At 38.4% G+C, this 14,322-nt stretch overlaps 1 protein-coding gene across 1 annotated transcript in view; it reads right to left on the reverse strand.

Moving 5' to 3' along the window:
* Positions 1 to 648: 648 nt before the first annotated feature.
* BRCA2 (BRCA2 DNA repair associated) overlaps positions 649 to 14,322 on the reverse strand; it is a 77,157-nt gene continuing 63,483 nt past the window's right edge. The window contains exons 20-27 of the mRNA XM_043996380.1: positions 13,796 to 13,917; positions 9,036 to 9,237; positions 8,640 to 8,803; positions 8,403 to 8,541; positions 5,809 to 6,053; positions 4,430 to 4,560; positions 2,639 to 2,648; positions 649 to 1,314 (exon numbers count right to left, since the gene is read on the reverse strand). Coding sequence (XP_043852315.1) covers positions 904 to 1,314; positions 2,639 to 2,648; positions 4,430 to 4,560; positions 5,809 to 6,053; positions 8,403 to 8,541; positions 8,640 to 8,803; positions 9,036 to 9,237; positions 13,796 to 13,917 — 1,424 coding nt within the window. The 3' untranslated portion in view covers positions 649 to 903. The remainder of the gene's footprint in view (positions 1,315 to 2,638; positions 2,649 to 4,429; positions 4,561 to 5,808; positions 6,054 to 8,402; positions 8,542 to 8,639; positions 8,804 to 9,035; positions 9,238 to 13,795; positions 13,918 to 14,322) is intronic.

The raw sequence follows: 14,322 nt of genomic DNA on the forward strand, positions 1-14,322 counted from the left end.
TACTCCTGAATCCAGGGCCGGTGCTTTATCCACTGCGCCACCTAGCCGCCCCCTAGTAATATATTTTTAAAAACTGAATTTTTAATTTAAGCAACTGAATATTCATTTTTGTTATTACAATTAAGCTTCAATTGACAACAATTAAGATGAGTTTGCTGTTGTTATTTTTGCAGAGTGCTCTGATGAATAAATATTTATTTATAAGGAAAACTCTGCTGAAACACTAGCATGCTTCAAAATTCAACAACTGAAACAAGATGGATTAAGAGCAACAACTCTAATCCGTCCCTGTAGCAGAACAGATGCATACATCAAAGAAATATGTTTGTGAAGTGGTCAAAGTTTCTCAAAACAAATGTTGGGAACTTATGCCAACAGAGGCTAATAAGAAAATGGTCCTTACCTGTAAAAAGAGGCTCATTAAATAGGTCTTAACCTATAGAATAATGTAAAATAAAAAGCATGGAAACCATGTAAATAGTGAAAAAATACAATCATTTTGATTTAAAACATGTTTCCCCATTTAAATACATCATTATGAATACTTACAGGATCTTAAAATAAGAAATTTTTTTCCCATTCTACATGTTATTTTATTTAAAATGAAAAAAAAATTTGTACAAGTGCAAACTATATAAGTATTTACAAAATAGAACTGGAAACAAAGGATGTTGTACTGTTTCCTGTCATTTTTGTTTTTGTCACTTTGAGCCTTTCTAGTAAAACTTTGATTTCATTTTTGTCTTACCTAGTAATTTTAGTCTGATACTGGTTTGAGAAATATGTCTCACTTTTATCACAGTTTTAGGACAGTCTTTTTTTCACTATAGCATGCCCCTGAAGCACTGGGTTCTCTGCTGGTGGATCCATCGATAATATTTTTATTAATCAAGTAATTTACTTTTATTTAGGTGAATTAGACAAAAGGGCTTGTGTATTTATCAATGCCAGTTCTTCATCTGCAATTAAATCATTATCCACCGTACTTGTTCCACTCAGTGTTTTTACTGTCATCATTTGAGGAGAGCTCAATGTATTCTTTATGGGCTCGCTGTATTTGCTGCCACAGCTTCTTGGTGGCTGAAATGCTTTCTGTGCAGCCGGAGAAACAAATGTACAAATTGGGCTAACGGGTGGAGGCAAAGGCAGTCTACTGAAGAAATCCAACGATCTTCTCTTCTTGCTGATTTTGGGGTCTTCCATTTTTCTGTCTCCTCTACAGTCTGATGTTGGGGTTATTTTGACTGAGCTGGTAGTAAGACCAGAATTCCCTTCAGGACAAGGATGACTTGGTTCACTATGAAAAGTGGGTATCTAGTAGAAGGCAAAAATCCAACAAAAAGAGAATAACCCTAGATAAAATAAATGCTTTCATAGCACAAATCAGATTATTTAATAACAGTAAATATTAAGTAATTTTTCTTCTTTCATGAGTAAATATTTTAGAACAAAGGAGTTTTAAAATAACATAAGAAAAAAGGGCAAAGGCAGACCAGGGTTTTAAAAGGTGAAAATTTATAGGTTTAAATAAAGACAACAAATGGAAAATAATGAAGATAGGTATATTCAAACAACCATAATACTGCATTGAATTTTAATTCTAGAAATATCTATTGTAAAGTCAAATTCTAAATAACACAATATAGGATGCTACTTTTTTTTTTGGTGAGGCAATTGGGGTTAAGTGACTTGCCTAGGGTCACACAGCTAGTAAGCGTCAAGGGTCTGAGGCCGGATTTGAACTCAGGTTCTCCTAACTCCAGGGCCAGTGCTCTATCCACTGTGCCACCTAGCTGCCCCTTGGATGCTACTCTTTTTCTTTTCTTTTTTTTTTGGTGAGGCAATTGGGGTTAAGTGACTTGCCTAGGGTCACACAGCTAGTAAGCGTCAAGGGTCTGAGGCCGGATTTGAACTCAGGTTCTCCTAACTCCAGGGCCAGTGCTCTATCCACTGTGCCACCTAGCTGCCCCTTGGATGCTACTCTTTTTCTTTTCTTTTTTTTTAGTGAGGCAGTTGGGGTTAAGTGACTTGCCCAGGGTCACACAGCTAGTAAGTGTTAAGTGTCTGAGGACGGATTTGAACTCAGGTACTCCTGACTCCAGGGCCGGTGCTCTATCCACTGCGCCATCTAGTTGCCCTGGATGCTACTCTTAATAAAAAGATAAAGATGAAAAAGCATTCCTTAAAATAACAGAGCTGAAAGGAACCTAAAATAGGAACCTGCATACAAAGCATCTATGGTGCCTCTTAACAAGTGCTCACCACTCTGGCTCTGAGGACCTTTAGTTACAAGAAACTTACCACCTTACTAGGTGAGACCATGGATCTCCAGTTCCCTCTCATTACTGCGAAGTTTCCATATGCTCAAAAATTTATTGCTACTCACATCTATCTCTTAATTCTAGTTCTTTCAACTGGAGATAAGTGGAATTAATCTAAACATCTGGATCAATGTGGCAACCCTTCAAATATTTCAAGATCATTATTATTCTACTTGTCTCTACTTCCTCCTAAAATTTTATTCTTCAAGTTCATCCTCAGCTCCTTTAACTGAGTTTCATATAGTACAGTTTTGAATCCTGGTGCCACCTTCCTCTCCAGCTTAGTAATACTCTGGGGGGAAAAAACAAAATAAAACCCCCAAACCACTGAGAACCAAACAAAATACTTCATATGGGGCTTAACGAGGGCAGAGAATAAAGGCTGCTCACTATACTTCTACTAATGTGGCCTAAGATGGAGCTATTATTTTAGGCTCTTGTGACACAAAGTTGATTTTTTTTTTTTTTGGTGAGGCAATTGGGGTTAAGTGACTTGCCTAGGGTCACACAGCTAGTAAGTGTTAAGTGTCTGAGGCTGGGTCCTCCTGATGCGAGGGCTGGTGCTCTATCCACTGTGCCAGTTAGCTGCCCCCCAAAGTTGACTCTTAATGGACTCCAAGTCAAATAAAATCCTTAGATCTTTTTCACCTGAACTAATATTTGACTACAAGTGTCCCATCCTGTCCCTGCAGTTATTTTTTCTGAATCTGTATGCAAGAACCATGTGCACAGATGCACTAAATTTCATCATTTGCAATTTGGCTTATAATTCTAGTCAAAATATTTTTTTGTGGGACAGCTAGGTGGCACAGTGGATAGAGCACCAGCCCTGGAGTCAGGAGGACCTGAGTTCAAATCTGGCCTCAGACACTTAACACTTACTAGCTGTGTGACCCTGGGCAAGTCACTTAGCCCCAATTGCCGGAAAAAAAAAAATTTGTATCCTTATCAGCCATTGCAATTTGTTCAACATTAGCTATTGGTCCTAGCTTCACTTTGTTGGCAAATCTGATAGGCAAGTCAAATATAATCAACATGCCCAACAGAACCCTGTGACACTCTCACTAGAAACCTCTTAAGTATACATCAGTTCATTTGATGACATTTTCTTTGGTATGGCTACTTTGGTATGGATTTCTAAATCCATTTAAATGTGCTAATTTGTTTATACTTCTTCATCTTGTCCCTGAGGATACCTTCAGAAATTCTGTCTAATGCTTTGCTGACATTCAGGTATAATCACAGTAGTAAGAAGGGCTTAGAATTCCATATCACTTTAAGGTTTATAAAGTGCTTTACATTAAAAAAAAAAAAGATAGGAAGTGCTTTACATAATGATCTCCTTTTATCCCCATATGAACGTTGTGCAGCTGGTACTATTATTAGATCCACTTTATAGATGAAGAAACAGGTTGGGAGAGGTTAAGTGACATGCCCATTAGCTACTGGGATCTGAACTAGGTTATCCTGCCTTCAAGGCCAACCTTCTGTCTCCTTGTCTACTAATATCACCAGGCATTTCCCTGACTGACCAGTAGAGTAACCATGTTAAAAAATAATATCAATGATTCTAAGATTGTAACTTGTCATTTCCCCAATAAAATGTAAGCTCCTTAAGGGAAGGAAATTTTTTTTGTTCTTTTCTACCCTCAAGACCTTAGGACCTCAGGGCCTAGCACAGTCTCTGGCACATAGTAGATTCTTTTTTTTTTTTTTTTTGGTGGGGGGAAGAGACAGGGCAATGAGAGTAAAGTGACTTGCCCAGGGTCACACAGCTAGTAATTGTCAAGTGTCTTAGGCCAGAATTGAACTCAGGTCCTCCTGAATCTAGGGCTGGTGCTTTATCCACTGTGTCACCTAGCTGCACCCACATAGTAGACTGTTAATAAATGTTCCATTACTAAGCTGAATCCTATAATTAGAGACTCAGTTTACAAAGCTAGACTCTAAAAATGCTTTTGTGGCTGAACAGTAAAACACCCCCCAATCCAGATTCCCTTTGTGCTATACTGCATATGATTAGCATTTGTTATTCCTCCTTAAATGACACTGAAATAAATGTTTGCATGATCACTTTGCAAATGCTCTTAGTCACATCAACTTACCACATGCCCAATCTTGCTTGAGGAGAAGGTGAGTCTAAATTACATTCTTTGACTGCATTCGGTTGTTTAGAATTATGTGTGTGGAGCAGATGAGTAAGTTTACTTTCTGCATCATTGCAAAACAGGACAATATTCTAAAATGACAAAGTTTTAAAAACTTTGTGAACTGGAAACTCACAACAACAGATTTATAAATTTAGAGCTGGAAAGAGTCTTAGAAATGCTCTATCTAAGCCCCACCTTGTCAAAATCCATGTTTCAAGGTATATTTAGGAACTGAAATCAAAAGATGAGGTGAGAAAGCAGGGCTTGAGGCAAAAAGCAGGGCTGTTTTTTAGCAGTCTTGAAAACACTAAGGCATACTTCAACATTTAAACAGGACCAATTTTGGCAGACCCTGAAGCCCAAGGTAATCTAGTTATCTACACAAACAAAAGAGGAAGTGTAGGAAGCAAAGGGCTAGACAAAAATCCACTTGTGATTCCTTCAACTAAATGGTAGAGGCCTTCCTTCCTTCATTTAGATAATACAAATGAATCTGACATAGATTTAGGTAAAATATGCTCTTACTGTACTAGTACAGAATACAGTGAGAGTAATTTTTCCATTCTCCCATAAAGAACTACACATATCAAAATATCTGGGCAAGCAGCATAAAATACTGGAGGTGAATCTTTTTTTTTTCTTTTTACAGGGCAATGAGGGTTAAGTGACTTGCCCGGGGTCACACAGCTAGTAAGTGTCAAAGGTCTGAGAACAGATTTGAACTCAGGTCCTCCTGAATCTAGGGCCAGAGCTTTAAGCACTGTACCACCTAGCTGCCCTGGAGGTGAATCTTAAACATAAATATACAGTTTATATATAGTCTTCAACAACTCACAGCTAACATACAGAGTTGCACCACGTGATCTGTTGTTGTTGCTGTGCAGTTTCAGTTCTGTCCAACTCTCTGTGACCCCATTTGGGGTTTTCTTGGCAAAGAGTGCTTTTCCATTTCCTTCTCAGGCTCATTTTACCAATGAGGAAATTACAGGGTCACACAGCTACTAAGTGTCTGAGGCAAGATTTGAACTCAGCTCTTCTTGACTCCAGGCCCAGTGCTCTATCCACTAAACCATAGTTGCCACCACAGCAATCCCAGATGGCTCCTTATGAGTAACTCTGAATTTCTGGTGTTTTACCTATGTAGTTTCTTCACAACTTTGCATCTCCTGTCTTCCTAAGATTTCCCTTAACTAGGTCAAGCAATGTAAAGTCCACTTTCTTCTTCCTTAACACTGTTTCATGCCTGATTGATCCTGAACATCTAACTTTCATCAAGAAAATAGTCTCGTTATTTTTGCTACTTTAAGACCTAGAGTTATGATAAGAATCAATTTTACCTCAACAGAACTTTTCAACTTGTTGAAGGTCTCTTGAAAATGATTTTCCTTTGGACTGGCAGAAAATGAAGAAAATTCTCCAGCAAATAAGGTGGGAATTCCTGATCTGGACTCTGCTCTCCACTGAAGGTTGCTTGCAGCTATCAATGTATGCAGTTTAATAACATCTTCATTAAGATCCATCCAAAACTTTATTGCTAATAAATTATAATATTCATCTGACAAGTACACCAAAGGTACAACACCTGGAATTTTTTTTTTAAAAAGAAAGAATAAATGTATTTACCAGTTATGCAGGAAGACAGATTCAGAAATGTAGACAGATACAAATGTGACCACTCATTTTAGCAGCATATTCCAATGATTAAAAAAAAAACAAAAAAAATGAAAGCAAATTAATTTGGAAAAATTTTCAAAGTCTCTTAAATGATCTATCCCCAACAAGAGACTAAGAATTCTATACCAATCAAGGTCAGAGACACTATCACTGTAATAATAATGGTACTAATATTTTATAGCACTAGGTGTTTTTTTTTAGTGAGGCAATTGGGGTTAAGTGACTTGCCCAGAGTCACACAGCTAGTAAGTGTTAAGTGTCTGAGGCCGGATTTGAACTCAGGTCATCTTGACTCCAGGGCCAGTGCTCTATCCACTGTGCTACCTAGCTGCCCCTATAGCACTAAGTTTTGCAAGCCTCTAACCACATCTCATTTGATCCTCACAGCACCCCTTTAGTGAGTGCTATTAATATCTCATTTTATAGGTTGGTTAAGTGACTTGTCCAGGATCATACAACTAGTGTTTAAGGCAGGATTCTAACACAGGTATTCCTGACTCAAGTCCAGGGCTCTGGATCCCCTAGCTTAAGGAGAAGATTAAACAATCATGTTGTTGTATTATTAGCCCCATTTGGACATGTGGGGATCCAAATGAATATCAAGCAACGGTAAGAGATCAAGACAATGATTAAGACCCAATCACTGGGGCAGCTAGGTGGCGCAGTGGATAGAGCACCGGCCCTGGAGTCAGGAGTACCTGAGTTCAAATCCAGCCTCAGACACTTGACACTTACTAGCTGTGTGACCCTGGGCAAGTCACTTAACCCCAATTGCCTCACTAAAAAAAAAAAAAAGAACCCAATCACTCAGCCAATGAGACGTACAATTTGAAGGATTCCCCATTGCATAAATAACAAAATGTCTTAAAAATCAAGAAGAAATTAACCTGTCACAGTATAGATAATCAGATACTTATTAGTTTTTTAAAATATAAGAATAAAGACCCCCATGTAAAGTAAGCTTGTTAGATTAAATATCTACACTTGAAAATCATTATTCTTAGATGTTTTAATGAGAGGTTGCTCTATTTGGAATCAAGCAAGAGATCCTGTTAAGGGCTAAAATTCTAGCTAGTCTGTCTAAAATATCTAATGAGTGGTCGCCAATAAATTATAAGCTTTAGCAAGAGTTAGACTTTTAAGCGTTTATTAAGGAGAATAAGAATTGATAAAGAGAGAAGAAAAGGCCTAGATTCCTATCTATTAAAGGGAGAGCACATTTCTAGCTCCCCTCTCCACCAGCATCCTCAGGAAAGAGAGTGAGACCGAGCCCAGTCTCTTCCTTCCTCCTCCCACTAGCCCGCGTCACTTCCTGACGCCAAAGAAAGACTCCTGGTCTTGCCCTCAAAGACCTTCGCTTCATGGGCGGAACTCTTCTACAGTAAATCTCCAGCAGGTGGCGTTATTCCAATCGTTACAATCCCTAGGTCTGAATCCCACTTCTGCCACCTGAAAGGGGGAGAATAAGATCACAAGCCAATGATCATCTCTCTGAGACTTCATTTTGTCTTTCATAACGATCCTTTTGAAGGATTACGAGAAATCAAACAAGATAAGAGAAGCAGGGCAGTTTGTACACCTTAAAACACTAACAGTTTATTTTTCTTATTAACATTGGGTTCCTAGGCTGCTCAATTTAGTGCAGTACTGAAGCCTACAATCCTCTCTAATTATTCTTTTTAAAAAATTTTTTAATTTTTTTTTTTAAGTGAGGCAATTGGGGTTAAGTGACTTGCCCAGGGTCACACAGCTAGTAAGTGTTAAGTGTCTGAGGCCGGATTTGAACTCAGGTACTCCTGAATCCAGGGCCGGTGCTCTATCCACTGCGCCACCTAGTTGCCCCTTCTAATTATTCTTATTGTTGTTGTTCTGTTGTTTCACTTAAGTCTGACTTTTCATGACCTCATTTGGGGTTCTCTTGGCAAAGTTACTGTGGTAGTTTGCCATTTCCTGCTCCAGCTCCTTTTATGGATGAGGAACTGAGGCAAACAGGGTTAACTGACTTGCCCAAGGTCACATAACTATTAAGTGTCTAAGGCAGGATTTGAATTTTTGAAGACTCATCTTCCTGATTCCAAGCCCAGTGCTCTATCCACTACACCACCTTCTATAATTAATAGTAGTCAACTAATATTTATAACACTAACAAAAATTTAAGGGATTAAAATAAATATAAAATTACTACTCCTACTACCCATCAGGGATGAAATTTAGAGCATGTAAACAAAAATACCAAGTTTAATCCCACATGAAATACCTGGTTTTTTGGTGATAAAAACCACAAACCCCACTATGTCTACTTCAGCACAAGGCGGCTGAAAAGATGGATCCATTAACTTGTTGAATGGCAGTGCTTCCCTTGGTTGATAAACTTGGAACAGAGTTTCAAGAGAGACCTACAAAAAACATTTTTTAAACATTTAGCTTCCATAGCTTTCATAAAACTAGTCTACATTTACTGCTACTGTAGAAACAAGAGTTAAAAATGTCATACCGGCAGCTGCTGATATTGAGTTTTCTTTGTTGCTGTTAATCGGATACGGGATCTATCAGATTTACTTTTAGATGGTGATGTTGCCAGGTGGTAGATTCTGTATCGATTTCCCTCCTTTAGTAGGGAATATATATCCGATAATGGACGCCAGATGCTCAATATAACTATTTAATTAAAAGTCAAGAACTGAGTTATATGAACTAAGTTTAAAAAAAGATAATGAAGTTCAAAGATAAGTAGTTTAAGTTTTCATTAATAATTATATATAGGCAATACAATTTGTATACCAAATTCTCCATCTTGCATTTGTGATTATTTAACCATAAGACTGTTAATATGTAGCTTAAAGAAACTAATGAAAAGTAATCAACTCATTTACATGTTCTCAACACTGACCTGAATCTTTTTCTTGCTTCTCATAGTTGATGACTCGTAACTTCCAAACCGCAGTCACATCTCTTTTGGACAATCCTTGCTCCTCTAGTTCAGCAGCTGCTATGGCCTTTCTGAATTCTGACTGGAGTTGCTCTTGCTTTTTATCATTCAACATCTGCCTGTGATTATTCAAAGCTCTTAACTGCTCTTTGCTGAAACAGCCCTGTGACCACAAAGAAAACTTCTTATGCATGTACTCTTTTAAAAATGTCAACAAAGAAAATATTTAGAATAATTAAAAAAAATCTGTCTTCAGCAGCCAACAATTAGAGATTAAAATATGCTGAAAACTATTAAGTATATTTTCTTTGTAAAGTGGGTAAATCTTAAAGTTGAGATCACTAAATGATAGAATAATATAACAACATGATTATTTGGTAAATTAATATCCTTTGAAGCCATAAATTGTCATATTTTCTCAGTACCTAAGCAACTTCCTAATTATAATTTGGAACCTGGTATACATAAGAGTGATTTGTAATCTGTTAAGTCTGGGTTTGAATCTTGCCTCTGAGACTTAGAAACCATCATTTATAAGCAAATCACAAACTCTCAGAGCCCCAATTTTCTTACTTGTGAAGTGGGGATAGAACCTATACTAGCAATCTCACAGGTCAAATGAGAAAATGTATATAATTTACATAAACCACTTTGTAAACCCTGAAGTATTTTACAAATGTTACCTATTATTATGTTAACTTCTCAAGTATGGTTTAGCACACTATGATCCTTTCCACCATAATCCAACACTGCTTGTGTGAAGTACAGTGGGAACCACAGACAGCACCTTACTCTAGTACAAGACAAAATTTTTGGGGAAATCTTAGCCACAACTTTTGAAAGGCTTCCAAGCACTGACTTTCAACAAAGTCACAATTTATACTTTCAGCATCTGTACCAGCAGTTTCCAAAGTGAGCTCACTTCTCACAAGGAAGAAGCCCATGGGAATGGAATATAGGCAAATGAAGTAATATTGCCAATTTACTTAGCAATGAATAATGTAGTAGAAAGAACCACGGGCTGACGGTCCAGATGGTGCTTGGGACAGAAAACAAAGAAATTGGGAAGAAGGGAAGGTTTAGGGAAAACATAATGGGTTAGTTTGGGACATACTGAGTTTGAAATGCATATGGGATATCTAGTTTGAAGAGTACTGATATGGGACTGGAGGTCAGGGAGGACTGGGGACACAGTGTGTGTGTGTGTGTGTGTGTGTGTGTGTGTGTGTGTGTGTGTACACATGTGTGCACACTACATGAGAGAATTAAATCCACTGTAACTGATAAGATTACCAAGAGAGAATAGAACCTTGGGAAGTATAATTAGGGGTCATGATATGAATGATGAGGCAGCAAAGGAGAATGAGGAAGGATCCGACCAGTAAGATATGAACCAAAAGAGAGGTAGTGTCATTAATAACCAGAGAGACGGTAGTTGCAAGAGAGGGGGTGATTCAGAATGCAATCTGCTGCAGAAGAGAGGAGATGGGATCAAGTGCACATTAAGAGGGGTGAGCCTTAGCAAGGAGAAGGGATGTTTCATCAGGCTGGGAGAAAGGAGGAGTGAGGGATTATGTTGAGAAGTTTATTTTTGTTGTTGTTTTTTTTCGGCGGGCAATAAGGGTTAAATGACTTGCCCAGGCTCACACAGCTAGTAAGTGTCAAGTGTCTAAAGCCGGATTTGAACTCAGGTCCTCCTGAATCCAGGGCTGGTGCTCTATCCACTGTGCCACCTAGCTACCCTGAGAAGTTTTGAAATAAAGAGAAATGGGTGAGAGAGTGTTAGCACTAAATGACCTCATTTTCTTGGTAAAGTAAGAATTGAGTGGAGGAAGACAGGTAGGGGAAAGCCTGGGGAGAAAATAAAAAGACTTTATTGCTACAGTAAGGGCCCAGCTGAAGTTGGATAATATGAATTTTTAACTTAGCATAGTTGTAAAATTTCTTCCAGCTGTTTTCAGTAGCTTGAGTAGGAGTGGAGGAGGAAGGTAGTAGGGATAATCTAGGGCTGAGATTTTGGCAAGACACGAGTGGCAATAAGACAAGGAATTCGAGCAGAGGACAGTATATAGTTGAATATCTAATTATTAGATTGAGATTAGAGAAGGAGGTAAGTGAAGTCAGGGCAAGGGTAATAGCCTGAACAAGTGCTGAGGAGGGGACAGACTGGAGATCTCAATAACCATGAAGAGTGGGTTCAGGAGGGGGTGAAATACAGGGAGAAGTAGAGTAGGAAGTTATGGTCAGATAAAGGAAATGTCTCAGTTTCTAATAAGGAAAGTTGAACAATTCAGGGTGGGGTAATGTTCAGATCATATGTGACCATCCCTCTTTGAAGATAAAGTGGAGCAAACCAGTATGTCATGTGATTCAATAAGGTTGAGTTATAGTGGTGGCTAAGGGATTTGAGGTAGCATCTCTGTAAATATTAAGGAACAAAGTAAATATTAATACAAATGCAAGAGAGAGAAAGAAGAGAAAGGAGAGGAAAGGAAGATAGTGACGCAGGTATTACTTGAGAAGAAAAAGAATGACTTGGCATTCCCAACTGAGAAATGGTCAAAGGATATGAACAGGCAATTTTCAGATGAAATTAAAGCTATCTATAGTCATATGAAAAAATGTTCTAAATCACTACTGATTAGAGAAATGCAAATTAAAACAACTTTGAGGTACTACCTCACACCTATCAGATTGGCTAATATGACAAAAAAGAAAAATGATAAATGTTGAAGATGTGGGAAAACTGGAACACTAATGCATTGTTGGTGAAACTGTGAACTGATTCAACCATTCTGGAGAGCAATTTAGAACTATGCCCAAAGGGCTATAAAACTGTATATAGCCTTTGATCCAGTAATACCACTACAAGGTCTGTATCCCAAAGAGATCATAAAAAGGAAAAGGACCCACATGTACAAAAATATTTATAGCAGCAAAGAAAAGAAAATTGAATGTAATGGAATACTATTGTGGTAAGGAAGGGAGGGAGGGAGGGAGAAAAATTTGGAACTCAAAATCTTACAAAATGAATGTTGAAAACCATTGTGGAAATTTATTTTGATTTGGGGACCCTACCTTTAGGCTGAGATTAGAAAGCCTTAGGCCCTCAGGGTTTCTTCTGTGTGGGAGGTGCTGGTGCCCCTCCCCCTCTGCTTCAGCTGAGCCAAAAAGCCCCGTGGGCTGTACAAGATACCAGGTCAGACAACTGGGGGGAAAAAGCCCCCAGCTCCCTCCACCCTGAGCGGAGCTATCCGAGAGATCCTGGGCTTGTCCATGCCAGGCTCTGGCGTAGCCTGTGCTGAGGCATGTGAGGCTGGAGTGCCCCCCCCCCCCCCCCCCCCCCCGCCCACCCCCTGCAGCCCTGGCTGGAGGATTAGCTTGGTCTGTGGGGGCGCAGGAAGCCCCGAGATTTGAGTGGAGAGAAGAAAAGGTATATATAGACCTGGGGGTTAGATTTAGATGGGGACAAGGAGAGGAGGCTGACAGGAGGACTGGAGGCAGCTGACGAGATTAGAGCTGGCTCCCCCCCCCCCCCCCCCCCCCCCCGCTGATGAGATTAGAAGTTCCAAGGAGGGAAGACTAGAGACGGGGCTACAAGGATGCAGGAGAAGACGAGAAGGACTAGGAGCAGAGAAAAGAGAGGCCGAAGGGCAGACTGACAGAGCAGACAGACAGAAGGTTGGTGAGAGAGAAAAACGGGTTCAGCAGTGGCAGTAAGGAGAGGAAAGTTAGAAGCAGGGGGATTTACAAAGTGAAAGGGACTAGAAGTTAGAATAAAGGACCTGAGTACTCTGAGGCAAGAGGCGGCTAAGGCCCTTATTGTATTAAAGAAGTTCCAGGCGCAGCAGGTGGAAAAGAGACACAGTGGAAAGAGACACACCGAAATGCAGTCAGGTTGTACATTTTATTTTCCTGTATTCATAATTTAAAATAGTATCTCATAAATAAACTCTGCTTGGATTATTTAGTTAAGAGGCTTCTTAATACTTTGCTTATCAATTTGGGAGTAGAGCAATGTGGTGGAACTTTATAAACGGCCCATACTAAATTAATAGCAGTCAGATAGCCAAATAGTCAAAAGTCCCCAGATTAGTACTTCAGTCAAATTAGTCTCCAAATTAGCCCCAGTAAGTCAAAATACTTTCACATTTAATGGCGACCACAAAGGGATTTACGGCCCAATTATAATTTCTCTAAACTTATAATTTTTCATAAATCCAGTTATATGTTTTCCAGGTTAGTTATAGTTAATAATTATTTTTTTACACCATTTTTAGATGGAGTTAGAAAATAAAATTCTATTAAAATTAAAAAAAAATGTTTTGGGACTAAGTATACTATAGCCACCATAATTTGGACTGGATAGAAATTTTTGATTGAGTAGAGGTCAAAAGAGGAAAGATGAATAAGACCTATAAGGAAAGATTTATACATAAGGTATATGTAGGGTTGCTATCTAGGAGAATGATAATCAATAGTTCTCATCAGCCAGCTATCCTTCCACCTTTAATCTTTGGCAGCCAGTTCCTGGAATTGAGCTTCTCATTGCTATCTAATTCAAGAAATTACATCATTTTTCTCAGACTCCCTAGGGAGTACCATATATTCAATTACTATTTTAATGCATGCAGGAATGGAGTTGATGCAGTTTTCTAAAGTGCCCAATGTTCCCAACTTAAGAAGCTAGTATAATTAGGCTTATCATTGAAATCACTCACCTCAATGTAAGCTGGATCTGGTGCATTCTTAACTGCTTCATAAATGTCTGCACCATCCTGCAAAGCACGAAGCTGCTGTCTTGTTAGAATACGTGATAGCCCATGCTGTCTTGAACTGTTTTCTTCTTAAAAAGATAAATAAAATTGTCAGTTGTGTACGTACATTTATTTACAATTTAAAAAAATAAATTATTAACTAGTGAACCAAGTTACATATTGAATACTCCAAAAGCTATATACACGAAAACCAGAAAGTAATTCTATATCAAGATTACAACTACCTTCTATTAAACCAAATTGGCCATTTCCTTCCTTTGAAAGTAATACATTTACTATAGAATAAAAAGGAAAGAATTTATTTATGTAAGAGTACTCAAAATAACAACAATCTAATGAGATGTTTTAAACCAATGATATTTCTTATTTTCTCTAAGATGTACAAATCAGTATTATAGGAAAAGGTGAAGTGTTAAACAAAATCATCAAATAAAAAACGTAGAATAGATCTACATACGGTAGAAAAATTC

The sequence above is a fragment of the Dromiciops gliroides genome, chromosome 3 (genome assembly GCF_019393635.1).
Source record: "Dromiciops gliroides isolate mDroGli1 chromosome 3, mDroGli1.pri, whole genome shotgun sequence".
Taxonomy (NCBI): domain Eukaryota; kingdom Metazoa; phylum Chordata; class Mammalia; order Microbiotheria; family Microbiotheriidae; genus Dromiciops; species Dromiciops gliroides.